Below are 27751 nucleotides of genomic sequence, written 5' to 3' on the forward strand. Positions count from 1 at the left end.
GCACAGATATTAGCTCAGGGCCAGTCTTCCTCAGCAAAAAGAGGAGGATTGGCAGCAGATGTAAGCTCAGGGCTGATCTTCCTCAAACAAAAAAAGATTGTTAGAAAGCAATTTGAGAGATTTGTCAGTAGAGATTATAAATCCTCTTCTCTAGGGTTCTTTCTGTTCATTCAGTATGTTTATAGAAATATAGTTAAGCCAACTGGCACTTAATCAGCCAATTTTCCAGAATATCTAGATATTAATTTTTCATTTTACTTGGCTGCTAGATAGAAATATACTAAATCATATAAATTAAATTTCAAGGCAGGAATAGTTTCAGCCTAAAAACTGTCTGGTTGTGGGGAGGGGAGACACGGCTGGTATGTAGGGTACATCACTGGTGAGTATTTCTTTTTGAATTCCGAATGACTGCAGCATCCCTGTTTGCCATTTCAATATTTAATTTTGCCATTATGAGTTTATTTTAAAAGTCATTACAGATTCATACTTCATAAAAAGACCACTGTCTAAGTAGTACTCATTTTCACAACAGAATCAGAAAAGCAAAAATGTTAAGCTAATTTAAAGTTATACATGGCTTTTCTACTCTATGTTCTTAAGGTATCAGAGTTCAGTCTCCTTATAGTTCATTAATGCTCCCATCACATATTTTTTATTTTTAAAGATTTTATTTTTCCTTTTTCTCCCCAAAGCCCCCTGGTACATAGTTGTATATTTTCAGTTGTGGGTCCTTCTAGCTGTGGCATGTGAGGTGCCACCTCAGCATGGCTGGATGAGGGGTGCCATGTCCCTGCCCAGGGTCCTAACTGGCAAAACCCTGGGTCGCCACAGTGGAGCATGCGACCTTAACCACTTGGTCATGGGGCCAGCCCCAACCCATCACATATTCATAACAAGTCAACTATCTATTGCTATAAGCCTTAGAAGGAGCCAAAACAAACACACACATATATGAAAATTTATTAAAATATATTATACATTTTATATATATCCATGTATAAACACGCATATACACATATTTTACTTCTTAATAACCAAATAACTTTAGTTTCAACATTGTCATGTGGCATTTTATGGGTACCAGACTTCAATTTCAACGGCAACAAAACAGTCACAATTATTCTATACCTTAATCATAGTTCTGACAAAGGACTAGAAAAGATCTGTGACATCAACATCTCTCCTAGGTATTGCCATTTATCTATCCTTTGGCCCCATTAACTTGCTTCTAATGGTGTAATTTTTTCCACTTTTAGAAAAGATATACTTAAGCAAAAATGTCAAAGGAGCAAAGGAATAGATTAAGTTCATTTAAATCACGTGGATGACTAAGAATTGCCATCATATTTATAAAAAGCAAAAATAATAGATTAGACATGAAAACAACAGTCTTAAAATAGCAAAATATTTTGAATAAGAGAGTAGACATACTAGGAGAGAAAGCTTTCCAGTCTTTAAATATAGATATTAGTTTCAGAGCTTAATCCTCATTGTCTATAGAAAGGAACCAGTAGAGATAGTACAGTATGGTAGTATAAGCAAGTTATTAAATACTGAAGTAAACAGTTCTTTCTCTTCTAGGGAATGAGACTGGAACTCAGGGTTTGGAGCACTATTTTTCATTTATAACCCTTGTAAAACTATTATACTTTTGAAAACCTATAATTACTTCAATAAAAGTTTAAATTTAAAAAGGGTTCCCCAAGTAGAATGTAAACTTTCATACAAATTAAAAGATTCACTGCATCTTTTGTGTTTTTTAAAGGTATTCTTTCAAAACAAGGACTAAAATCAGAACGTCAGATGACTGGAACACATATGAACCTCTACTAAAGTTCAGAAATCCAGAAAACTAAAACTAAAGTCTTAGGGATGGAAAATTTCTTTTTCTAAGGAAGACTTTTGGCCCTCATAAGAAAAAAGATCTAATGAGGACTTACACAAGTCTATAAGAAATTGCTTTAAAAGTTTTGGGGTTTTTATGCTAATCTAAAAAATAAATTTAACTCCCATTTTACTATTAATGTATTATGTGGCTTATAGCTAAATAAACATACTGATCATGTATTTTCAAAGAAAATGTAGAACATTTTTTGAGATTCTAAGATTTTTCCCCTACCAGGGAAAACTCAGCCTAATAAAAAACCAGCATGACAGTAAAATCTCTTGAGCTTGACTTACTGCTAAGCAAAACTCCAGTTGACAAAGAAACTACTACATAATGTACTTTCAAATTGCAGTACAAAAATCTTATTGCATAATTTTTGAGAAACTTTCTGTCATTTGTTCCCCCATACCTTACCCTTTTTGGTTCTGAGCCATGATGAAAGTGTATTAAGAAACTAACCACAATGAAATAGATTTAAGATAACTCTTTCTAGACTTGAATTAGCAAAATCATAAGACACACAATAGACTAAGCCATCTTCCAAAAAGGCTCCCACCTCTATTTATTACAGAAAAATTTAAACATACAAAAGCCAAAAGAAAGTAAATTGAACTCTCACATACCCACCATCCAGCTTTAACCATTATCAACATATTGCCAATGAAAAAAGCTTTTTTGGAGAATAAGATTTTATTCTCATGTGAACTTTCAAGGTAGATCTGAAACTATGTCAGATATTTTAAGAAGTTAACAACTATTCCCTTCATAATAGGGAAGAGAGAATCCTATACTAGAGGCTTCAGAAGACACAGATGCTGGTTTCATCGGGTGTTCCACCCACACTTAGACACGTATCATCTTCACTGGTAGTTGTCCATGTTCTCTGGATTGATTATTTCATCAAGTTCTCCTAACCTGAAGCCCCGGGAACTTCAACGACTGTACAGTATCCAAAATATTATAACTTATTTGCACATGTTCTCCCCCACCCCCAACCCAGGAGAAGCCTCAAAGCTTTTATTACTTTCTCAAAAGAGACTACAGCCCCCAAATGACAAGAACCAGTATTATTTTTAAAACTATATTTTGCTCAATGGTTTTTTCCTCCTGCTATACATGAGCAGCCCAACTTAGTAAATAAAATGAAACAAACTACTTGTGATTCATGCAATAGCAGATCTGATTTCAATTAAACAGAAAAAATAGTTTCTTCTAGAACATGAAAAGAAACATCCTTTTATCATTTTGATAATGGTGTTCCAACATATTTAATGGAAGTCCTCAGGTTGTAAATACTGAGAGCCTATAAACCAAACAAAGTATGTTTAAAATCTAGCTATGCTAAAACCAAGAATAAGCAACCAAAATACAAGGCGGTATATAATTAAGATCCATTTTAAATAGTTCCCTCACAGATTAAGCAACTATATGTGGGAATTATGCTAGTTAGCAGCAATGTTAATTGCTTTGAAGGAAAGAGGTGGACAACTATTTGCAATATGATGGGCTAAGTACGCAAGAGGTGGAAGGAGAATGCTAGGGAAGCACAGAAAACAGCAGTTGCTCTTCAAGAAGTCAAAATGACTTAATAGTAAATGTGGTAAGAATTCAGAAAATAAGGATATCCAGGGGGCATAACACAAGTCATATATGATGTACAGCATTGTACATGGGGTCTGAGAGCACAACCCCAGAAGGAAATATTACTGATACTCTCTGAATTTGTGCAAAGCTATCACTCTTGAGAAGATTAAGGCCTGAATAGTCGAGGGCATCCCAATGGAGCATAGAGGAATAAGTACAGACATACAGAATGAAGTGAAAATATGGGAAGTTTTCAAAAGTCAGATAGAATAGCTTTGATGTGACAGAAACCACAAGGGTAGTGAAGGTAGATAAAATGAGTTGACATGATCAAAGTTAAGTTTAGGACAAATGTGTTACTAGAGTCCAGGAAGGCAGCGGGAAAACTATCTTGCAAAATGTCAGATTTACCTTTGGGTACCTAAGGCACTGTTAATCCTACATGTCCAAAAAACAAGCTGAATCTTCCCTTTTAAGGTTCTTCCTTTTCCTATGTCTGTGTTTTAAAATTATCTTTGTGAAATAATACAATTCTAGAAAAGTGCATAAACATAAATGAGCAGCCCACGAACTGTTATAAAGCAAACACCTGTATATAACCACAACCCAGGACAAGAACTAGAACTAGTACTTCAGAAACCCTCCAAACATCCCTTCTCAGTAACAAGTTCCTCTTTCCCCAAGAGATAATCACTATCTTGTTTTTCTTTATAGTTTTACCACCTAAATATGCATCCTTAAACAATATAGCTTAGTTGTGCCTGTTTTTCAATTTCATATAAACAGAATCATATAGGATATAGGTATTCTTTTGGATCTCGCTTCCTTTCACTCAGTATGATGGTTTTTAATACTCATCTATGTAGTCATTTGTACCTCTAGTTTATTTTTAATTGCTCAATAGTTATTATATATAATATACCATAATTATCTATCTATCTATTGACATTTGGGTTGTTTATGGGTTGGAGCTATTATGAATGCTGCTGCTATGAACATGCTTATATATGACTTTCAATTCAGATGTGCATATTTCTTTCTACTGATATGAATTGTGTACACAGAAAATTGAAAGGAGTCTACAGATAAGTTGTTAAAATAAAGAAATATAAAAATAAATTTTATTATCTTTTTCTCTTAGCATTTACATGCATATCTCTGACCCAGTAATTCCAGTCCTAGGTACCCAGTAGAAAGAAATATCCTAGGAGTGGAATTACTGGGTCAAAGATACGCATGTAAATGCTAAGAGAAAAAGATAATAAAATTTATTTTTATATTTCTTTATTTTAACAACTTATCTGTAGACTCCTTTCCATTTTCTACATACACAATTCCTATCATCAGTGAATACTATTTGGCATCTCCCTTACAACCATTATACCTTATTTTTCTTGTTTGGTATACTACTGGCTTAGGAACATCTTCAGCGTAACATTGAACAGAAGTAAAGATAACAGATATCCATGTCTAGAACTCCCCCTAAAAGGGAAACCTTTCCAGCATTTCATCACGAACTATCCTGTCTCCTACAGAAGTTTTTATAGATTTATTAGATTAAGAAAGTTCTCTTTTGTGCCTAGTTTGCTAATCGTTTCTTTTTAAAATCATAAACGATCACTGATTTTTAGCAACTGCTCCTTTGCATCTACTGAAATATTTGCTCATTAATTTGTTCAAGTGACCAATCATACTGAATTGTTTCAGGTTAAACCAACCTAGCATTCCTGGGTTAAATCTGAGTTGGCCATGCTGAGGTATCATCCTTTCCATATTCAACCTGCAAATATTTTGGAGTTTTTTGTTTCTTTGTTTGCATCTACACACATGAAAGAAACTGGTAAGTAATTTTTCTGTAGGTTTTGGTATCAACATTGTGATAGCTTCATGAAGGTAAAGGAATCCTTTTTTTGCTTTCTAAAAGAATATAAGGTAGAGAGTAAAAGGCTGCAGTTACTGTCTCATTAGATGTTGGCAGAACTTTCCAGTATATCCATCTGAACTCACATTTTTCTTTATAGAAAATTTCACCTTATAGCTATACCCCCATACAAGTTTTCTTTCTGTCAATTTTTGTAAATTGAAAATTTCTAAGAACTTATCGGTGTTGTGCAAAATTTCAAATTCTGACATACTTACCTACAGTATCTTATAAATTTTGTTTGTTGTTTTAATATCTGCAGGATTCAAAGTGACTTTTTTTTTCATTCCTGATACTAATTATTTGTGCCTTCTTTTTTTTCTTGATTAATCTCACCACTGTGTCAATGTTATCAGTCTTAAAAAAAAAATCATCTTTTGGCTTCCTGATTCCCTCTATTGCATGTTTCTCTTCTATGTTATCGAATTCTACTCTGTTACTTTTCCTCATATTTTCTCTGAATTTATTTTGTTGCTCTTTTTCTATCTTGACACATCTAGCTCATGACTTGAAATTTTAAAGATAAATGCTTAGTTGATTACTTTCCTTATATATACATTTAAGGTTATAAACTCCAGTCTTCATTCAGCACAACTTGTGCTGCATTCCACAATTTTTCCCCTTAACATTCAAAAGGTAGCTTAAGTAACAATTATGAGTATTTGAAACTTCAATCAACACTGAGAGAACCTAAAACAAAATGCTGGCTTAAAAAAATACAGAGGCCAGGTACAATATAAAGCCATTTATATTAATTAAAAGCCGAGTTTATGAATACGTTTTCTATAAACACAGTATTCTAGGTTGGCATTTATTTTCTTTCAACCTACTGAGGTATCACCCTATTATCACTTCCACTGTTGCTGTTGAGAAGTCAGCTGTTCTCTAGAAGAATATAAGTATAATATACACTTTCTCTCTATATTTTTCCTCTATATCCACTATATATATATACATAGACAGACTTTGACTTTTTGAAAGCAATCTTTCTTGTATCTTACTGTTTTTATGATTTTCTCTTTATCTTTGCTGTTGTTTTTGTAGTTTTACTACGATGATTTAAAATGTGGATTTCTTTTTACCATATTTCATAAAATCTAAAATGCTTTGGTATTGAAATTTTATATCGTACCAAAAAGTGAAATGAGAAAATTTTCATATAAGTCAAAATTGCAATCTTGTTAGACTATCAGTCATTCAAATGTTGCCTCTGCCCCATTCTCTCCTCTTTCTAAAACTCAATGAGACCTTCTCATTATATCCTCTATATTTCTTAATTTTGCTTATGTATTTTCCATCTTTCAGTGTATGTCTTTAATCCTGGATAGTGTTTTGATCCTGTAGTACACTAAACTTCTCTTTAGCGTTGTCCAGTCTGCTGTTAAACTAATTCCCTGAATTAATTTTACTTATTTGGCTTAATTATAGAAATTCTGTGTTTTTTCCAAATCTGTATGACAACTCATCCTTTCCAGTTCCCTGCTGATAGCATATCCATTTTAGTCTAGGTCCGACAATTCTAAGACCTGAAGCCCCAAGTTAGTATGTTTTAATTAGAAAAACAATTTGAGGAAGCAGTTTGAGGCCCTAATGTTCCTTCCCTAGAAAAGATTTACATTTGCTTCGGTCAAGTGCCTGGGTACATTAACAGTCTGGCCCCATCTTAATCCAAGTTCAAGGACTGAAGTTTTCTGTGCTACCCAAATGACACAAATACTATGTTCAGTCTTCAGAAGAGCTCCGAGTTCAAGGCTTGAGGTTTTTTGGGCTACCCAGATGATATGAATACTATCTTTAGTCTTTAGAAGAGCTGGTTTACCTAATCCTCACTCTTTGTGGGCCTAAGACTCCAACTTTTTTCCCTACTAACTAAAAGGCCAACAAAAATCACAGCTCCGACTCTCAGCTACCTCTTCTGGATCAGCATATACTTCCAGGGAAAGGCAGACTGGGATGCTTGGCTCATTTCTCTAGGATTCTTTTAGGCCTTAACCCTCTAATTCTTATTTTACTAATTCTTTTCTGTTACTGATTTTTTAAAAGATGTTTCATCCAGCTTTCTCTACTGAACTTAGTGGATGGAATAGTCTAAATTACCAGAAGTCTCCCAGAGTCTGCTATATTTTCTCTTAGTTGAAACTCCACCTCACCTCTCTTCCATCTACACTCTGCTTTCAATTAGCTGTCATCATCCTAAGTCAGGTCAACATTTTCCTTTTACGTGGATTATTAAATCAGTTTTCCAACTGGTTTTCCTGCTTCCAATCAGCTCATATTGTTACTAGATTTTTTTCCCTGAAATAATGCTCCTACATCACATTTTTCCATAAAACAATCCTCAAGGGATTCCTATTTAATAGAAAAAAAAGTCCAAATTCATTTGCTTAGAATTCAAGATCCTGCATAATGTACTTCCTATTAAACCTGTCCAATCATTTCCCCTCTTTTCTTCACGTAGTCCAACCACTCTAAATCTCACTACTGTAAACTTTCCCCTCCACTTGCTTTCTGAACCTGAAATGCCCACATTCCCACAACCTCCTGCCCCTTCAAGTTCAATCAAATGCCATCTCATCAACAAATCCTTTCCCACCTAAATCAGAAACAATCTTTTACGTAGTCACATAACACTTTATCTTTAAGTACACTGGCGGTAAAAACTGTGCACACTGTTGTGTGTACTTCTTCATCACCAAACCTCTGCTTAATGTCGTACACACAGCTGATATTCAAAAACATTCTTGGGGCCAGCCCCACTGCCTAGCAGTTAAGTTTGGCATGCTCTGCTTCAGCAGCCTGGGTTCAGTCCTATATCACTCATTGGCAGCCATGCTGTGACAGCAACCCACATACAAAATGGAGGAAGACTGGCATGGATGTTAGCTGAGGGTGAATCCTCCTCAAACAAAAAAGAGGAAGATTAGTGACAGATGTTAGCTCAGTGCAAATCTTCCGTGGCAAAAAAAAAAATCTTGAAATTTACGTAGTGAGATAGCAGGCAGGCTAGGGACAACAGAATGGATAAAAGGAAAATAACTTCAGATGAGGTAACTACGAGAGAACATTGCTCCAGTTCTTACAGCTAATAGGTGATGAAGCAGAGATCTCACATTCTTAACCACTAAAGTATAATAAGATGATACATTTGCAGCTTTTCATACATCGTTCCCCAATAATACCTGAATTATTTAAATAGGAAAAAAAACACTAATCTGCAGAAGTATAGTAATGAATGCCATCATGAAAGCCAGGTTTCTAATAAACCTAACTTGCTTTCACATCTCAGAAGTTAATTGTGAAACAATATATTATTACTAACGTGGCTAAAAGATCTATACTATCATAACATACAAGTGCTAACTCTAGTACCTATTCACCAAATGAGTATTAATGCTTCATTAGAATGAAAAGTGGAAAGCTATTTGCAACATAGTCTAAGAAAGATTGAAATCAGTCTACAAAACCCTTTGATTGTACCTGTCCATTAAAAGTAGCGAGTCATCAACCACCTATATTTCCCCTTACCTCAAACATGCTAGTTAACTTGTTAACACCCACCTTACATACTATCAACTAAAATGAGTTTTTAAAATTTATTAAAACAAACCTGTAAGGAAAAAAATCGGAATTGCAGGAGAGAAAATACTGACTTTCCACTTGTTACCAACTCTAAAGGAGATTGATTTGGGGGATTTTGTCTCTTAACTCCTGTCCAACCGAAATCTGATTTACATGCACATCATAATTTCAATGAAAGTTCTACTACAGAAAAGACAATCTAGAAATGGCTGAATTTAATTAAAATATTTACTAAACACTGACTATAAATTATAAGTTGTGTTATGGACTAGGAATGAAAAAAGAATAAGACAGTTTCTGCACAAAGAACTCTAACAGAAGTGAAATATTAAATCAAATACATATTAAGGTGAAAGGAAGGAGTGATTAACTGTCTTGACAAATAAGATAGCCATCTTAGAAGTAAAGCTGAAGTTGGGTTTTGAAGGACAATTAGGAAAAAGGACAATAAGGAAAGCACGCCATGCATAGGCCAATGACAGTACAATTCCCAAGGTATTCCCTAGAAATGTGCAGCTAACAGCCTACACCAATATCCACAGAAGCCCAATGTCAGACAAAACAACACAGGCAAAGTTGAGATGACACAAAAATGAAATTTGTTGACCACCTTAAAAGCTTCGTACAACTAAGGAGTAACATAAGAACAGAAATAAAGAGAAGATGCCAGAAAAGCAGAGAAGCTGGATTTTTAAAAAGTCTTGTCTTGTCATAAAAAGAAAGGGAAGAAGGAACAACTCACTTTCCCAGTCTCTCCTGCTGGGAGGATTCACGGTGATCTAGAGTTTATAAAAAGCATAATACTTGAAGAAGGCTCAACGAGCAATTCATTCCATCAAAAGGCTAAGGAGATGTCCAGCTTTCAGAGACTCCAAAAGTAGAAATGTTACTTGTGGTATCACATGCCCAATATCTGATTATATGAGCTGTGATGCCTGTATCCAATGTCAGCAGCAACAGTGCTGCCACTAAAATAGTTTGACACCGTGATTTTGGCATTTTCCTGGATGCACAGACTTCATGGCTGATTCTCAATCTAATGTCTTTTTCTCTTAACCTCTTAAAGTTCCTTTATAACTAAAAACCCTGACTGATATACCAGGAAAGGAGGAGAAGGTTCAAGGTATGATAGATGAAATAATGGAAGCAACATCCCACAAAAATTATGATAGGATCAAAGCCCAAAAGGAAAGACTGGCCTTAAAAGAAGTAGAAGGACAGATAGAGTTGTTGCTGCACTTCTGATTCTCTGATTTGCTCTGTTTTGCTTCATCTGGAGGAGGATGAGAAGGAATCTAGCAAATAGAGAAAATTCTATTTAATTTGTAAAACAGAAGAGAAATTAACATACAGAGTAAAAAAGTAGAAGGCTGCATAAGAAAGAAAATAGCAACGGTCTGGAAAGCTGCTATGAGAAATAAGAGACCAAAAGTTAAAACGGTCCCTTCTCCACTAGCCCGTCTCCACTTTCATCAAAATGTATTTTTAAAAAGAATACACTGCTCATTTTTAGGGTCAGGACAAATTTGTTTAAACTATGGACTAGAAGTCCAGGAGCAAATAAGAGAAATTATTGGCAAGAATCTATTTCTACCTCTATTGCCTTCACTGGACCATGAGCTCCTCCTCCAGGGCAGGGACTACAGCTCACTAATGAATGAGAGAGAAGAAACACCAACATGCTTTGGAAATGAGAAAAGAAAGCAAAGAGAGGATGAAATTGGAGATATTTCACAATTTTGACTAGGGTAAGATTTATCTTTAAGTATGTCAAAATGAACAAATGATACTTGAATAAATTCTGTGTTACCAATGGGAAAGTAAGATGTTTTTTAAAGCCCATACAACAAAATTTATTGGCCATATTGTCTACCTTTTCTTGTGATTCCTGGGATCCCAAATAATTACAAAATTATCATAGGGGCAATCTTCATTTTTATACTCAAGAATTGGGAGTTGCGTTGTCACTGAAGCTAAGCCTCCTTAAATTCTGTGTTACTTTTCATATTCCAAGGATGTGGGGGGATGAAAAGGGGCCTGGGTATTGGTATTTTTTAAGTTCTCAGGTGATTCTAATGTACAACTACTTTAATAGTTTATCATTGGTTCTCTTGGGTTTCCTGGGTAGATGGTTACATTGTCTCATAAAATTTCTCCTTTTTTTCCCTTTATGAAAGTGTTTTCATTTCAAATAAGTGCTTATTTTCTTAATTAAACAGGCATTTTGTTATTATAAAGCTTTTCTGTGATTGAGGAAAATTCAAAGAATACATAAAAGTATAAAGAAGAATCTAAAATAATTCATAATCCTCCCATCTCCAAAACAATCTTTATATCACTTATTTAATTTTCCATGTATTATTTATCAGAACTTCCAATACATTTAAACGGTGGTGATAGCCAGTAACTCTGATTTTAATGGGCATGCTTGTAATGTTTTAAAATTAAGTACAATTTTCCTCTAGAATATTATTAGTTGATACCCTTTATTAAGCTGAGAAATTACCTTCTTAGTTAACTAAAAAAAATTTTTTCTAAATCATGGGTAAATGTACAACATTATTAAATACATTACCAGCATTTATTATAATTACTTTTTGGTTCCTCTTCATAACCTATTAAAGTAGTAAATGGTATAGATGAGTTTTTTCACAATGGTGACCTATTCTCACATTCCTAGGAGAAATCCTACTAGATCATTAAGTCTTTCAATTCAGCTAAGTTTTATTTTATTTATGAATTCAACAGCTATGTTCCTAATAAAGATGGTTTTCTTATGATTTGTCAAATTTTGTAACCAGGGTTATTCTGATTTGGCTAACATGAACTAATGATGTCCTAACTTTTTCTACATTGTGAAATTATTTTCAGTAGGAACTGGCAGTTCCTTGAAGGCTTATTAGATAGAACTTGCCCATAAAATCTTCTACTACTTTTAGGGTAAGGAGAGAGACCTTTTAGTATATTTACTACATTTTGCCATGGTTATTTTTCAACAATTTCTTAGGGGACAATTTAGGTAATCTCCATTTCTAAGCTTTCAAATGTATTGGTAAAAGTGGTAGACAGTATTCATTTATAATTTTGAAATATTTTTCCTATCTGTAATTACGCATTATTCTCAGTGTTGTTTATTTGTGCCTTTTCTCCCTACCCCCATCACATTTGCCAATTTATTTTCCCCTTTTTCCAAAATAAACTTTGCTTTTTTTAGAGCAATTTTAAGCTCAGAGCAAAATGAGCAGGAAGTACAGAGCACTCCCATATACGCCTTGCTCCCACACACACACAACCTCCCCCACTATCAACATCTCCTATCAGAGTGGTACATTTGACACAATCAGTGAACCTACATTAGGGTTTACTTTTGGTGTTCTACATTCTATGGGTTCAGACAAATGCATAGTGACATATATCCACGACAACAGTTTCATACAGAATAGTTTTACCACCCTAAAAATCCTTTTGCTCAACATATTCATCCTTCCCTCTCCCTAACCCCTGGCAACCACTGATATTTTTACTGTCTCCGTAGTTTTACCTTTTCCAGAATATCATATAGTATGTAGCCTTTTCATATTGGCTTCCTCACTTAGTAATATGCATTTAAGGTCCCTCCATGTCTTTTCATGCCTTGATAGCTCATTTCTTTTTAGCACTAAATAATATTCGATTGTCTGGATATACCACAGTTTATTCATCCATTCACCTACTGAAGGACATCTTGATTGCTTCCAAGTTTTAACAATTATGAATAAAGACGCTCTGAGCATCCATGCGCAGGTTTCAGTATGAATGTAAGTTTTCAACTCATTTGGGTAATACCAAGAAGCATGACTGCTGGATCATATGCTAAGAGTATGTTTAGTTTCCTAAGAAGCTGCCAAACTGGAAGCAAAGTGGCTGTACCATTTTGCATCCCCACCAGCAATGAATGAGAGTTCCTGTTGTTCCACATCCTCATCAGTACGTGATGGTGTTAGTGTTTTGGATTTTGGCCATTCTAATAGGTGTACAGTGATATTTTGTTTTAATTAGCAATGCCCTAAGGATAAATCATTTGATTATCTCTTCATATGCTTATTTGACATCTGTATATCTTCTTTGGTGAAGTGTCTGTTCAGGTTTTTGCCCACTTTTCAATTGGGTTGTTTCCAGTTTTAAGAGTTCTTTGTATATTTTGGATAACAGTTCTTAATCAGATATCTTTTGCAAATATTTTCTCCCAGTCTGTGGCTTGTCTTCTCATTCTCTTGATACTGCCCCCTTTAAACATCCATTTCAAGAGCCAGTCTGGATGGCCTAGCGGTTAAAGTTTTGTGTGCTCTGCTTTGGCGGCCCAGGTTCGGTTCCTGGGCATGGAAACACACTACTTGTATGTCAGTGGCCATGCTGTGGAAGCAGCCCATGTAGAAGAACTAGAAGGACTTACAACTAGAATATACAATGGGGTTTGTGGAGGAAAAAAAACAGAGAGAAGAAGATTGGCAAAGATGTTAGCTCAGGGCAAATCTTTCCCAGCAAAAAAAAAAAAAGCCATTTCAAAATCTCTTTTTGTTTCATTTATTTATTTTTGTTCTCTATTTCATTATGTTGCTTTTATCTTAAAATACCTATTCTTTTCTCTTTGGGTTTATTTTTCTAACTTCCTAGTTGAAAGGCTTAGTTTGTTCTCTACCTCTTCTTTTTCTTAAAGATACTAAGACTGTAAATATCCCTGTACCTCTTCAGCCACATCCAACATTTGTATTCTCATTATTTAATTCTGGTTATTAAAATAATTTCATTTTTGGATTCTAAGGGTTATCTGGAAGTATGAAAATAGAATGTATAGCAATTTTTCTTGGAATTTATTATAGCCTAGAATGTGACCAATTTGAAAATAATATACTGTGAAGGGTACCAAATACCAACACATATTTTAAATCCTGTTTATTTCTTGATAAACAGTCCAGAAAAAAAAGGTAGTGTAAGAATAGTTATATGCCAAGAGAGATAACAAAGAGACAGCATTCACAAAACAAGAATAAAATTACTAAAATGACAAAGTTGGATACTGTTGAAATAATTCAAGATGCCTAAGGGGCCGGCCTCAGGGCTGAGTGGTTAAGTTTGTGCGCTCGGCTTCAGCGGCCCAGGGTTTCACCGATTAGGATCCTGGGCGCGGACATGGCAGAGCTCACCAGGCCCTGCTGAGGCGGCGTCCCACATAGCACAACCAGAAGGACCTAGAACTAGAGTGTACAACTATGTACTGGGGGGCTTTGGGAAGAAGCAGAAGAAGAAGAAGAAAAAAAAGACTAGCAACAGATGTTAGCTCAGGTGCCAATCTTTAAAAAAAAAGAGGGCTAAATAGCACAATGGATGCAGAAAGAAAAGAAACTTGGTGAATTAACGGTAAACCTGAGGACCTTTCACAGACCAGAGTAGAAAGACAAAGATGACAAGCATGAAAGAAGCATTTTAAAAAAAGTTAAAAGACTTAGCAAAGAGATCCACAAGTTTCAACATATGACTAACAGGAATTCCAGAAAGCATCAAGAGAACGGAAAAAAGGTAATATTGAAGAAATAACAGTTAAGAATTCCCCAAAACCAAAAACATGAGTCCTCAGACTTAAAAGACCCAACCTGCTGTTTTCAAAACCCATCCCAATATTTCAGAATATTAAGGATTTCTCTTAGAGCACTCAAAATGTATCACATATGAAATGACTTAAATGACTAAAGAATATATTCTAGAAGAAAACAGGTAAATTTGGAGAAAACAAATGCAAGATTTTTTGGTGGTATGCAAGAAACAAATCAGCAAAAAAAGAAAATATACTGATAGCAAAAATGCTTAATAAAACATGAAAAATTCATGGGGCCGGCCCCATGGCCGAGTGGTTAAGTTCGTGCACTCCACTTTGGCGGCCCAGGGTTTCACCAGTTCAGATCCTGGGCGTGGACATGGCACCACTCGTCAGACCACGTTGAGGTGGCATCCCACATGCCACAACTAGAAGGACTCACAACTAAACAAAATATAAAACTATATACTGGGGGAATTTGGGGAGAAAAAGCAGGAAAAAAAATGAAAAATTCAAATATTATCAACTTACCAAGGTGAGAGGAGAAGAGGAAAGGACAGAAAAGTATGCTACAGGTTTCGTCTTGTGCAGGGCATGGACATAAATATTGTAATAAAATTACAGTTTCACGTATGCACATACAAATTGTAAGGGTGACCACTACAAAAGCTGAAATAAAATACATAACTTTGAAATTACGGGGGGTGAGGGGGACGGGACTTGATCAAGCCAACAAAATAACCAAATAGAAAATATGATAAATTTAAAGCACAACTTACAATAGCATTAGTTAAATCTAAATATATTAGTACTTATAAAATAAAGTACAGCAGTGCTAATACCAGACAACATAGGATATAATGTGAAACTCATTAAATGAGACAAAAAGATATTACATATTGATTTAAAAAATATTATTTAAAGACTTATAGGTACCCACTAACACATCCTCAGAATATATAAAAAAACTGAAATTACAAGGAGAAACTGAAAATTCGCACACAGAAGTTTCCCAGAAGCCATTTATTTTTTAATTCAAACTTACCACTCTTAAGTATTTAATTGAAAAACACTTTCAGCAGTGTCAACAGTTACAGGACAAAATTCAGAACGCCTTTGAAGAAATACATTAATAAGAAACAAATTGGAAATAAGTCTAGTTCGCTAGAAAAGTAACAGATGTAAACAATGAAAACTCCTTCGTCTAACAGAGGTGTCATAAAATAAGTCTGAAAACAAATGTTACCAAAATTAAGAACTATTACTGACTTCAAAAAGATGGTCAGGTTCATGAGGGGAAAAACAAATCACACTAGTCAAGGAGCATTTTATTCTTCATGAACCCAGGAAAGCTGGATAGTACACGTTTAAGAACATAAACTTAAAAGTCCAACAAACCTGAGTTTGAGTGCTAACTCCCTGTGACTGAGAGAAATACATTAAGCTCCAAGCCTTAAATGAGGATAATAGTTTCTAGCCCCATAAAACTATCAGGAAGATAAAATGAAATAATGCCTGACACAAAGGGCTGAATAATTGATAACTATTATTGTTAATATCAAGTTGTAGTTGGGGTGCAAGGTGTGAGAAATTGGGTAATATTCTTGGTATTATTACAATCTGTTTTACAAGTGCTTTCAATTTTAAAATCAAATGGGAAATATTTTCCACTTGTTTCTCATAATATTTGGGGTCTCGGTTGCCAACAAAAACTAGTTGTCATTTTTTATTAAAATTAGGATTGCTAATTTTAGGCTGAAAGATCTAAATACAGGCTGTCACCCTAACCACCTTAACAAGTGCTCCAAACTTCCAATCTAAGGAAGAGAAAAAGATTAAGAATGGCATTAATACTGTCATCCTCCAGTCCCAGTAATTTCTTCTCTGTTAGAACTAGAAACATTTTCAAAGAGAAAATATAAAAAACACCCAACAGAATACAATCCTGCACTGAAGCCAGAGAACAAGTCTCAGCAGCTGTTTTGGTGGCCAGGATTGCCTGAGCAACTTTTTAATTTTGTTTTTAGTGAATAAATGTTATTAATACGCCTAACATAAGATTTAAAAGTTTATGGGCAAGAAATTTTTAAGCAATTAAAGGAATAACTTTCTCACGTCTTCCAAGAAAGTATCAAGCACTTTTTTTTTAACCTACTTTTAGTTCTTGGTACTTCAGAGGTTATATTGTAGAAGATACTAAAGTAGAGCCCCCCGACCTCATCACCAAAGTAAAATAAGAAACATTAAGCCTGTTCCCTTAACACTAAGTTTACTGCACAATTATAGATGAGGGATACAAGAAATTAACGCAGATACTACTTGCACATTGGTTTCTTCACATACTGGCATATAAATCAATTCCTTACTTGCTTTTTGTAAATTCAGTTCAGAGGCTGTGTTACTTCTAAGTACAAAGCTGACAACAGAGTTCCTTACCTTTCCATTAGCTTCTCTTTATCCCAATTGAAGTGGCTAAGGAGTATTCTTGTGATAGTTGCTGGATTCTAAAGAAGGGGGGGAAAAAAAGTCATTTTAAGGTAACAGCACTTATTGACATTTAGTGCATTTTTAGGTTGAATTTAAATTTCTATAACACCCCACCCAAATTTCCTTTCCTAAGATACTCCTTTATTCCTCTAAGAAAACAGAAAATTTTAATTATAAGGTCAAGACTATTTAAAAAGCTTGCCACACTAATGTCTCATGTTTCTATGGGATCCTAAAGCAGAATTCAAAATAAGCCAAAAAGAAATTAAATGAAAAATTGCTGTATTATATCAAGCACTAATTAAAATTAACTTTTTTGCAATAAAGATTAAACAGACTGCCACATCGGAATACCGTTAATCAATAAAATTTCCACCATCTTATGTACTGAATAGTTCAAACGAGTCCAAACTAGTTTTAAGTCAGAAGCTCCTTCAGAGATATTTAATGAAAATGAAAAATATCTGTACTGTGTAATAATTTATAAAATATAATCTTAGGTTGCTATTTCATTTCTAAAAACAAAGGTTAACACCATGAAATACACCCAAAGTTTACTGCCCTGTTATTCAATGCTGTCACAAATATTTCCATTTCCCATGAAACTAGTGAGCTTAATATTTGGGTACAGAATGTGAACTTAAAATGCAATCAAGTCTAAGAGATGGACTAAGCCTAACTCATTCAACGATACTAGAGCTAGTTACAATGTCAGAAGTGGAACTCAAAACTGCTTATTTTATTTCATGTATAATTTTATTACATTAAATATTTCAAAAAAAGTCTCCATACATAAAACAACTTTTATTTCACCATAGTTAGACCACAGTATTAGTTAACAACAGATTTAGTTTAAAAGTAATTCTCTATAAAAATAATGTCATGAATGAAATCTCTATCAATTATTCTCAATAATACCATTTGTCACAGAAAAATTCATACATTTATATCCTCCAAAAAAGTCAAAAAACGCAGACAGGATAACTCTCATCCACCCACTCCAGGTACATTTTGCTAATCCATCTAGGTACTCCTTACTTCTTGGACCCAGACTCCCGTAAGAATCTTCCTTTAACACAGCACTCCAGAAAAAAGACACCAATCTATAAGAGCTAATATGTGAAAAGAAGTCTCTTAACCGATCCTAAGTTATGTTTATTTGTAAAGAATATTTAGACACTGTTGTGTCCAGCTATCCCCTAGAAATGTGACTCAACAATTTATTTAAAAAACAAACAAAAACTCTGAATTTGGTAATAGATTTTCACAATAGCATTTGCCTACAATTGAAATAGTTAGTCACTTAGATTTAGTCATATGTAAAATAAGGGCAATACCGCTATCAATTGGGGGAATTAACTCTAGTAGTATCTACTAGAATTGTGAGGCTGTAACTTCGTGGTACCCAATATACTACATTCTCTGCCACTACCCAGAGTGCTTGGGGAAAAATATTCCAAGAATTGGTAAAAGTCTCAACTTGCAAAGAGAAAAAAGGAAGAGGAGGGGAAATGTCCTCTCTGACTTGATGGTGCCAGTGTCTTTTCTGTGTTTTATTGAGTTCCAGTATCAAAAACTGGGTCCATCCAAAGGTTCCCAAACTTGTTACTGGTTTATCAAAAATTACTACGGAAAGGTCTGTTAAAACACAGATTCTCAGGTTCCACTCCCATATTTTTATTTAATAGGTTTGGGGCAGGGCCTCCCCAAAGGGGCGTTAATCATCAAAGGGATTCAGAAAATCAGACCAGCAGTCCCCCAGGGTAAAGAAAACACGACTTCTTTTCTATTTTTTAGCTCATCCTTCAAAAATTTCTGTGTACGTATATACGTTTGTTTAATAATATGTATACAATACTAGAGGTACATACTCCAAGGTTTTACCCAATAGGATATTACTGAAAAAATCTGTCTAAACCACACTGGCATGATAATGCCAAAATATCTATGCCAGAGCTCTATGCTATCTATGGGGCAGGGGATATTTCATAATACTAACTAAATAAATATATTCAGGTTACTATTTCAGTGCAACTGACTCAAGTCATTTATGTGCACTGCATATGCAGAAAGCTGATGGGGGAATAGTATTTACTGTGCATCTACTGTATGCCAGGCCCTGTATAAGGTACCTTATATACCTCATTTAATTCTCAAAGCACTCTGTAAGGTAAATATACTTACTTTCCATACTATGACTGGGTTGCAAAAGGTTACAAAAGTTACCCAATATCATGCAGCTAATTAAGTGGAATAGTTGTGAATTCTAGCTTAGAACAATCTGGACCTAATATTCCTTCGATCATTCTATGTAGTAGAACCTAAAGGAAAATTAAGGATCTCATTTAGTCATGTCTAAATATCCTTCGCATCCTCCACCAAAGGGTAATTCAGGGCAGGATGAGGACGGGATGGCAGACAGCTAAGAGGAACAAGGGAGATTTCTGAGGGCTGAAAATATTCTACTTCTTGAATGTGACGGCTAGTTATATGAGGGAAAACATTTATCAAAAACTATACACTTAAAAATGGGCACACTGAGTCATATAAAAGTTATACATCAATAATGTTGACTTATTTAAAAACAAAACAATCCGGCTTCTGGTCCTGGCCAAGATGAAGCAATAACCTCACTGTAGCATTTCTCTCTCCTACTTATTGCAATTAAAAACTGGACAGAATACAACAGAGTACTCCAAAAATTAACTAACAGCAGGAATATTAGGGAGGAAAGTGAAGAACAACAAATAAGGTAGTGGTGGGTATCCTGTTTGATCTTTTCCTTTATTTCCTGGCTTTGACCCAAGGGTGGGTCAATTAGGGAAAACTGTTGTAGTAGGCAGGATCAGCAAAAGCTGAGAGAAGTACACGTTTTTAGTTAGACAACTAGGGCAAAAGGGTCCTGAAAAATAAGAGTTTTTTTCTTTTTCTCTTGTTTCTCTGGGCCCTGTCTCAAGGCCAGTCCCAGCCATGAAACTAAACTGCTACAGAGTGATCCCAGAAAACCACAAGAGAAAACTCATCACTCTGAATAAAGGAATCAGAAAGAGGGCCCCTGTTGTGAAAAGAAGAGTTATGAGGGAATCCCTATAATTTTCTTTTCTTTTTTTCTCTTGCCACTTCACCTCAAGGCACGACAGGCAGGAAACTAAAACTGAAAGAACTCCATGCTTCTGGCTAGAGAAATGAAGAAAGGATCTCTGGGAGCCAGAGAGTATAAGGGAAATCACTTCAATGAGAGAGATGGATAAGTAGATTCCTAATTCTGTGCATGAACCAAGTCCTGGGCTCACCTGCAAGCTGTGCACGTGCGGAACACAGCCAAAGAAGTATAGGAGAAGCTTTCAGAACAGAGCTATGCTATAAATCACTGCCCAAGGCCTAGATCAACCTAAGTGGGAATGGGAGGGGCAAACTTAACATAGCAAAGTCTTTGAAAACTGAATAGAAAATGGAACCACTGCCTATATAAAGGGAGAAAGAATTTGGAGTTATAGCCTAACTGGGTTGACTCACTTACTAAAACAAATACAAAATCCTCACTACTCTCTTAAGGATTTTAACGGGACACAGAATCTCACAAAATAATATTCCAAATGTCTGGGATAGAATCCAAAATTACCAGACATAGCAAGAACAACAAAAAAAATTCTGACCAACTGTTAAGAAAAAAGACAATTAATAGATGCCAACCCAAAAATGACCCAGATATTAGAATGATCAGACAAAGACTTTTAAAGCAGCTATTAAAAACATGATCCATTAGGTAAGTATGAACATCTTAAAATGAATGAAAGAAATTCTTAGGAAAGAAACATAAATTATAAAAAAGAACCTAATGGACATTTTAGAACTAAAAAACACAAAGTTCACTGGATGGGCTCAATACCAAAGAAGATGACAGAAGACTCAGTGAATTTAAAGATATATCAATAGAAAATTTTCCAATCATAACAACAGAAGAAATATTTTTTTAGAAAAAGAGCAGTCTCTCAGGGCCTTCTGGGATAATATCAAAAGCTGTCAGCCTAGAATTCTATATTCAGTGAAAGTACGGTTCAGGAATGGAGACAAAGATATTCTCAGAAAAAAGAAAAGTAAAAGAACTCACTGTCAGCCAAATTGCTCTAAAGGAAATGCTAAAAGAAGTTCTTCAGGTGGAAGAGAAATGATACCAGCGGGGAACTTGGAACTTCAGGAAAGAAGGAAGAACAGAAATGGTAAATGGGTAAATATTACAGACTATTTTTTCTTCTCTTATGTTCTTGAAAACATATAAAATTGCTGAAACCAAAAATTATAACATGTCATGACGAGGGAAAGGGTTAAATGTATATAGATGTAACACATACGTTGCTAGTGTTGTGAAGGGTTAAATGTATACAGATATAACACATTTGTTGTTAGTGCCATGGAGTCAATTCTGACCTTCTAGTGACCCCGTGTACAGCAGAACAGAACCCTGCCCATTTTTCCGTGACATCCTCTTAACTTCCAGCGCTGTATTAGCCCATGCTACACTACTATTTATAAGGTTTTCATAGTCAATGTTTTCAGAAGTGGGTGGCCAGGTCTTTCTTCCTATCTGCCTAGTATGGAAGCTCCGCTGAAACGGGCCCACCATGAGAGACCCTGCAGGTATTAGAAAAACCGGTGGCATAGTTTTCAGCATCACAACACACAGCCACCACAGTATGACAACCAACACACATGTGGTGTGGCTCCCTGACTGGGAAATGAACCCCAGCTGTGGCAATGAGAGTGCTGACTCTTAACCACTAGTCCACCAGGGATAGCTATAACACTTATGACAACTGCAACATAAAGGAACTGGGGGAAAAGTCATCCATATAGTTGTAAGGCTTCTATGCTTAACTTGGAGTGGTAAAATATTAATTCTAAGTAGAATGTGAAGTTAAATATTTATATTATAATCTCTAGGGCAACCATTAAAAAAAAGACCAAGAGATAATGGCTAAAAAAGCCAATACATATATAAAGTGGAATATTTTAAAAATTTCTATCCAGAAGAAGGCAGAAAAGGAGGAACAAAGAGAAATGAATTTAAAAGACCTAAATCCAACCACCTTAATAATGACATTAAATGCAAATAATAAAAAAAGAAAGCCGTTTAAAAGACAGAGACAGCTATACAAATATTGAATCATTATGCTGTATACCTGAAACTAATATAATGTTATGTCAATTCTTTATGCTGCTAAATGAAAATAAAAAGAAAGAGACAGCTTAGTTTTTTTTTAAAGGCAAAACTATATGTTGTCTATTAACAATCCTTTTTTTCTTTTTTCTTTTATTTTTACCTCTTCTCCCCAAAGCCCCTGGGTACACAGTTGTATATATTTTTTTACTTGTGGGTCCTTCAAGTTGTGGCATATGGGACGCCGCCTCAGCATGGCCTGATGAGCAGTGCCATGTCCGCGCACAGGATCCAAACCGGCGAAACCCTGGGCAGCTGAAGCGGAGCATGCAAACTTAACCACTCAGCCACGGGGCCGGCCACAACAATTCATTTTTCAATGTAAAGATATATAGAGACTAAAAGTAAAAGGATGGGAAAAGATATATCATGCAAAGCACTAATCAAATGAAAGCTGCAGTGGTTATATTTCTATCAGATAAAGTAAACTTCAGAACAAGAAAAACTACTAGTGATAAAAGAAAAATCTCACAATGGTAAAAAGGTCAATTCACCAAGAAAACATAGCCTTAAATTATGTTTAAATTATTTACCTAACAACAAAGCCTCATAATACACAAAGCAAAAACTGAAGGAACTAAAAGAAAAATAAACAAACCCAGAATTATGCTTGGAGATTTCAACACTCCTCTCTCAGCAATCCACTGAACAAGCAGACAGACTATCTGTAAATTAAATCACCTACAAAATAACCCAAGGGTCAAAGAGGAAGTCTTGAAGAAAATTAGAAAACATCTTGAACTGAAAAAAATGAAAATACAACATAAAATTTGCAGGATGTAGCTAACATTGTTTAAGGGGAAATTTGTTGCATTAAATGCTTATTAAGAAACAAAGAATGGTCACAAATGCTTTTATAAAAAAGGAAACTAAACCCAAAGCAAGCAGAAAGAAATAAAGAGCAGAAGTCAATTTCAATGAAATTGAAAACAGAAAAACAAGAGAAAACAAATGAAATCAAAAGCTGGTACTAAAGATCAAAAGAACTTTAGTAAAGACTAATAAACATTAAAAAGATAGACACAAATGGCCAACATTAGAAATCAAGGAGTGAAATATCAGTACAGATCTTATAGACTCTAAAAGGATAGTAAAAGAATACTACAAATAACTCTTTGCCCATTAATTCACAACTTAGATGAAACCGACCAAGTTCCTTAAAAGATATAAACTACTAAAATTCACTGAAGAAGAAACAGGTAACATGAATATTCCTACATCTATGAAACAAACCAAATGAGTAGTTGAAACCTTTCCACGAAGAGGGCCCAAGCCAAATGGTTTCACTGGTAAATTCTACCAATCACTTAAGGAATCCCAAAATATCAATTCTACACAATTTCTCTTCTGGAAAACAGAAGAGGAGGGAACACTTCCTTGGTATCAAAATCAGACAAAGACATTACAAGAAACTACCACATGAACAAAGATGTAAAACTCCTCAACAAAATGCAAGGAAATCAAATCCAGTAATATATAAAAAAGATAATTCACTACAACAAAGTGGATTTATCCCAGTGTTGCGAGGCTGATTAAACATTCAAAAAACTAATAAATGTTAATTGATCATATTAACAGCCTAAAGAAGAAAAACCACAGGATCATATTAACAGGATGCAGAAAAAGTAGCAAAATTCAACATCCAGTGCTCATAAAAACTCCCAGAAAATTAGGAATAGAAGGAACTTCCTTGACTTGGTAATCTATTAAAAAAAATTACAGCTAACATCATACTTAATGATGAAAGACTATATGCTTTTCCCCTAAGATACGGAACAAGGCAAGGACGTCATTTTCACTCTCCTATTCAACAGTGTACTGGAAGTCTTACAAATCCAGTAAAGCAGGAAAAATAAATAAAAGGCATAGAGAGTACAAAGCAAACAATAAAACTGTCTCTAGTCACAGATGACACAAGTGTCTATGTAGAAAATTCCATGGATCTACAAAAAAGTTCCTAGAACTAATAAATGAGTTTAGCAAGACATACATGTTTATATATATATATAGATATATACACACACATATATAAATCACCCATATTTTTATATACTAGCAATGAATAACTGGAAACAAAAAATTTTTAAAGCACCATTTAAAAGGGCACCAAAATATGAACTATTTAGGCAAAACTTTAACATAGTATGTGAAGTATCTGTATGCTGAAAACTGCAAAATACTGATGAAGCAAACAAAAAAGACCTAAATAAATGAAGGCTTATACTATCTTCATGGGTTGGGAGACTCAATGTGGTTAAAATATTAATTCTTCCCAAATTGATCTACAGATTAAACTCAATACTAATCAAAATCCCAGTAAGATTTTTTGGTAGATACTGACAAAATTATTTCGAAACTTATATGAAATAGCAAGGAAACTAGAACAGCCAAAATAATTCTGAAAAGAATATCACTTGATTTCAAAATAAACTATTAAAGCTACAGTACTGGCAAAAGGATAGATACACAGATCAAAGGAACAGAACAGAAACCAGAAATAGATCCACACAAATATGGAAAAGTGATTTTTTACAAAAGTATAAAACAATTCAATGCAGAAAAACAGTCTTTTCAACAAACAGTGCTGGAATAATTAAGGCATCTATATTTTTAAAAAATCAACTTTAACCTATACCTCAGACTATGTAAAATTCAAAATGGATCACACCTAAAAGTAAAACATAAGACTAAAACTACTAGAAGAAAATCTTTGGGACTTTGGGTTAGGCAAATAGTTCTTACATAAGATATCAAGAGTACAATCCCTAAGAAAAACTGATAAGTTGGAATTCCCCAAAACGAAAAAAATACTGTTAAGAAAATGGAGAGACATGCCAAAGACTGGGAGAAAACATATGCAAATCACGTATCTGACAAAGGATTCGTATCTAGAATATATATTTCAAAAATCACTTGAAACCTTGCAAGAAAACAAAAACCCAATTTTAAAAATAGGCACAAGATTTGAACAGGCACTTCACCAAAGAAAATCTATAGAGACATGAAAAAGCAAATGAAAAGATGCTCAACATCATTAGTTATTCTGGACCCACAAACTGAAGCCACAATGTTACCACCACATGCCTATTAGAATGTGTGTGAGGGAGAGGGGGAAACCAATCTGAAATCCCAAATGCTTCAGATTATGTGGTGCAACTGGAATTCTCATACATTGCTGTGGGAATGCCAAACAGTAGAACCGATAAGAAAAAGTTTAGCAGTTTCTTATGAAGTTAAACATAATTTACTACAACCCCAAATCTCACCATTAGGAATTTACCCAAGTGAAATGAAAACTTATGTTCACCTAAAAACCTATATGAAAATGTTTATAACAGCTTTATGCATATCTAGCAAAAACTGGAAATAGTCCAAATGTTCCACAACTGGGGAATGGATAAAGAAATTGTGGTGCGTCCTCACAATGAAATAGTACTCAGGAGTAAAAAGAACTATTAATACATACAACAATATGAATGAATCTCAAATGCAAATTCTAAGTGGAAGAAGCCAGCCTCAAAAGGCTGCATATTGTATGATTCCATTTATATGACACAGTAGAAAGGCAAAACTACAGGGATGGTGTACAAATGGTTGGGGGGTCAAGGGGGACAAATAGGGCAGAAGCAGGGAATTTTTAGAGGGTAAAGATGCAACTGTTGTCTAAGTTAACTGTGGTGGTGGTTACACAATTCTAGATATTTGTCAAAACTCATGGAATTGTACACCCAAAAGTATAAATTTTATTGCATATAAATTACAATATAAAATTGAAATATTAAATTACAAAAGTAATCTAACCTGCACTGGAGCACCTATAATGGCATTCTGACTATTAAAAGTACGAGTGTCAAGGGGCTGGCCCCGTGGCCGAGTGGTTAAGTTCGCGCCCTCCGCTGCAGGCGGCCCAGTGTTTCGTTGGTTCAAATCCTGGGCGCGGACATGGCACTGCTCATCAAACCACGCTGAGGCAGCGTCCCACATACCACAACTAGAAGAACCCACAACGAAGAATATACAACTATGTACCGGGGGCTTTGGGGAGAAAAAGGAAAAAATAAAATCTTTAAAAAAAAAAAAAAGTACGAGTGTCAAAAAGGCAATGCTGAACAAAAGGAGCACAAATGTGAAATTATTCGGTGCCAGGCATTTTATATTTCATTTAATCCTCACATCAATACTTTATACAAGGTAAGCAATACTTACATTTTACAGATGAGGTTAGAGAGGTAAATGACTCGATCCAAGATAAAACATGCTGACAGGATCTGAATATTAGGGAAAGTTTATAAACGTTTATGCCTGTAGCACCCCCCTCAAAGATTCTGATTTCATTGCTTTAGGATGGGGTCTGGTCAAAGGAGAGAAATCCACCTATGTGTGCTACCAAAATTTATAATTAGTTTAATGGAGAGTCAGTTCAAGCTCTTGGTTGAAATAAAGTCTCTTCATCCTATTCTTATTGGTGTTCTTAATTTTTTTTTTAAGATTGGCACCTGAGCTAACATCTGTTACCAATCTTCTTCTTCTTCTTTTTTTCCCCCCTCCTTCTTCTCCCCAAAGCCTCCACTACATAGTTGTATATTCTAGTTGTAGGTCCTTCTGGTTGTGCTAGAAGTGGTTGGGACACTGCCTCAGTATGGCTTGATGAGCGGTGCCATGTCCCCACCTAGGATTCTAGGGCCACCGAAGCAAAGCACGTGAACTTAACCACTCAGCCGGCCTCATGAATGGGTTTTATAATACAAAAAGAGTAGTCTAAGATGCAACAGCAAGAAAAAAAAGTTTTTTATTCCAATTAACATACATAGAAAGGAATCCAAAGACTAGCTTATTTATCTCAGAATTTGATCTGAAACAATTAAATAGATTATAGACTTCATCTCAAAACTCAGTTTGATGATTTTCCGACAAGAAAGGACTCATGTTTCTATATCATATCTATCTTGCTTAATCTAGGAACTCAAGAGAGCTGCTCATGATCCAAATTTTATAGATTATTGTTTTGTAATGACTTCTTAAGTAATATTAGAAACCCAAAAGCCCTAAAGTACAAAAATTTATTACAGAAAGAAATACCTCCAACACCAACAAAAGGTAAATAAGCAAACATACTCATCCATCAAAGACAAATAATCCAACAAAAAAATGAAGAATTTATGAATTCACAGAATATAATTGGCTGAAAAAACAAAAAAAATACTCAATCTCCTTAATATAATGCATGTTTTTAACCTACCACAATGGCTAAGATCTTAAAAACTGATAATATCCAATGACAACAGTATGGGGAAATGGCCTAAGATACCCATGAAGCTAGGTGATGTACACAACAAACAGTCTAGCTGCTGCCTTTGCCACAAATATCTCTTGATAACGCAACCCAACAAAATAAAGGGGGAGCAGAAAAGGGAAGAAAGATGAACTCCTTTCAAATCTCTTGCACACACATTTACCTAATTGCCAGCAACTATTTCACATCCAAAACCCTAAATGCAA

The 27751-nt window shown here is 34.9% G+C and overlaps 1 protein-coding gene across 2 annotated transcripts in view; it reads right to left on the reverse strand.

The window, feature by feature from the left end:
* Positions 1–27751, reverse strand: part of LOC124233093 (Bardet-Biedl syndrome 4 protein-like) — a 188414-nt gene that overhangs the window by 125235 nt on the left and 35428 nt on the right. For both annotated transcript variants that reach the window (XM_046650201.1, XM_046650202.1), the window contains one exon: positions 16984–17051. In XM_046650201.1, the coding sequence (XP_046506157.1) occupies positions 16984–17051 (68 nt within the window). The remainder of the gene's footprint in view (positions 1–16983; positions 17052–27751) is intronic.

Source organism: Equus quagga, unplaced genomic scaffold (genome assembly GCF_021613505.1).
Source record: "Equus quagga isolate Etosha38 unplaced genomic scaffold, UCLA_HA_Equagga_1.0 153_RagTag, whole genome shotgun sequence".
Classification (NCBI taxonomy): Eukaryota; Metazoa; Chordata; class Mammalia; order Perissodactyla; family Equidae; genus Equus; species Equus quagga.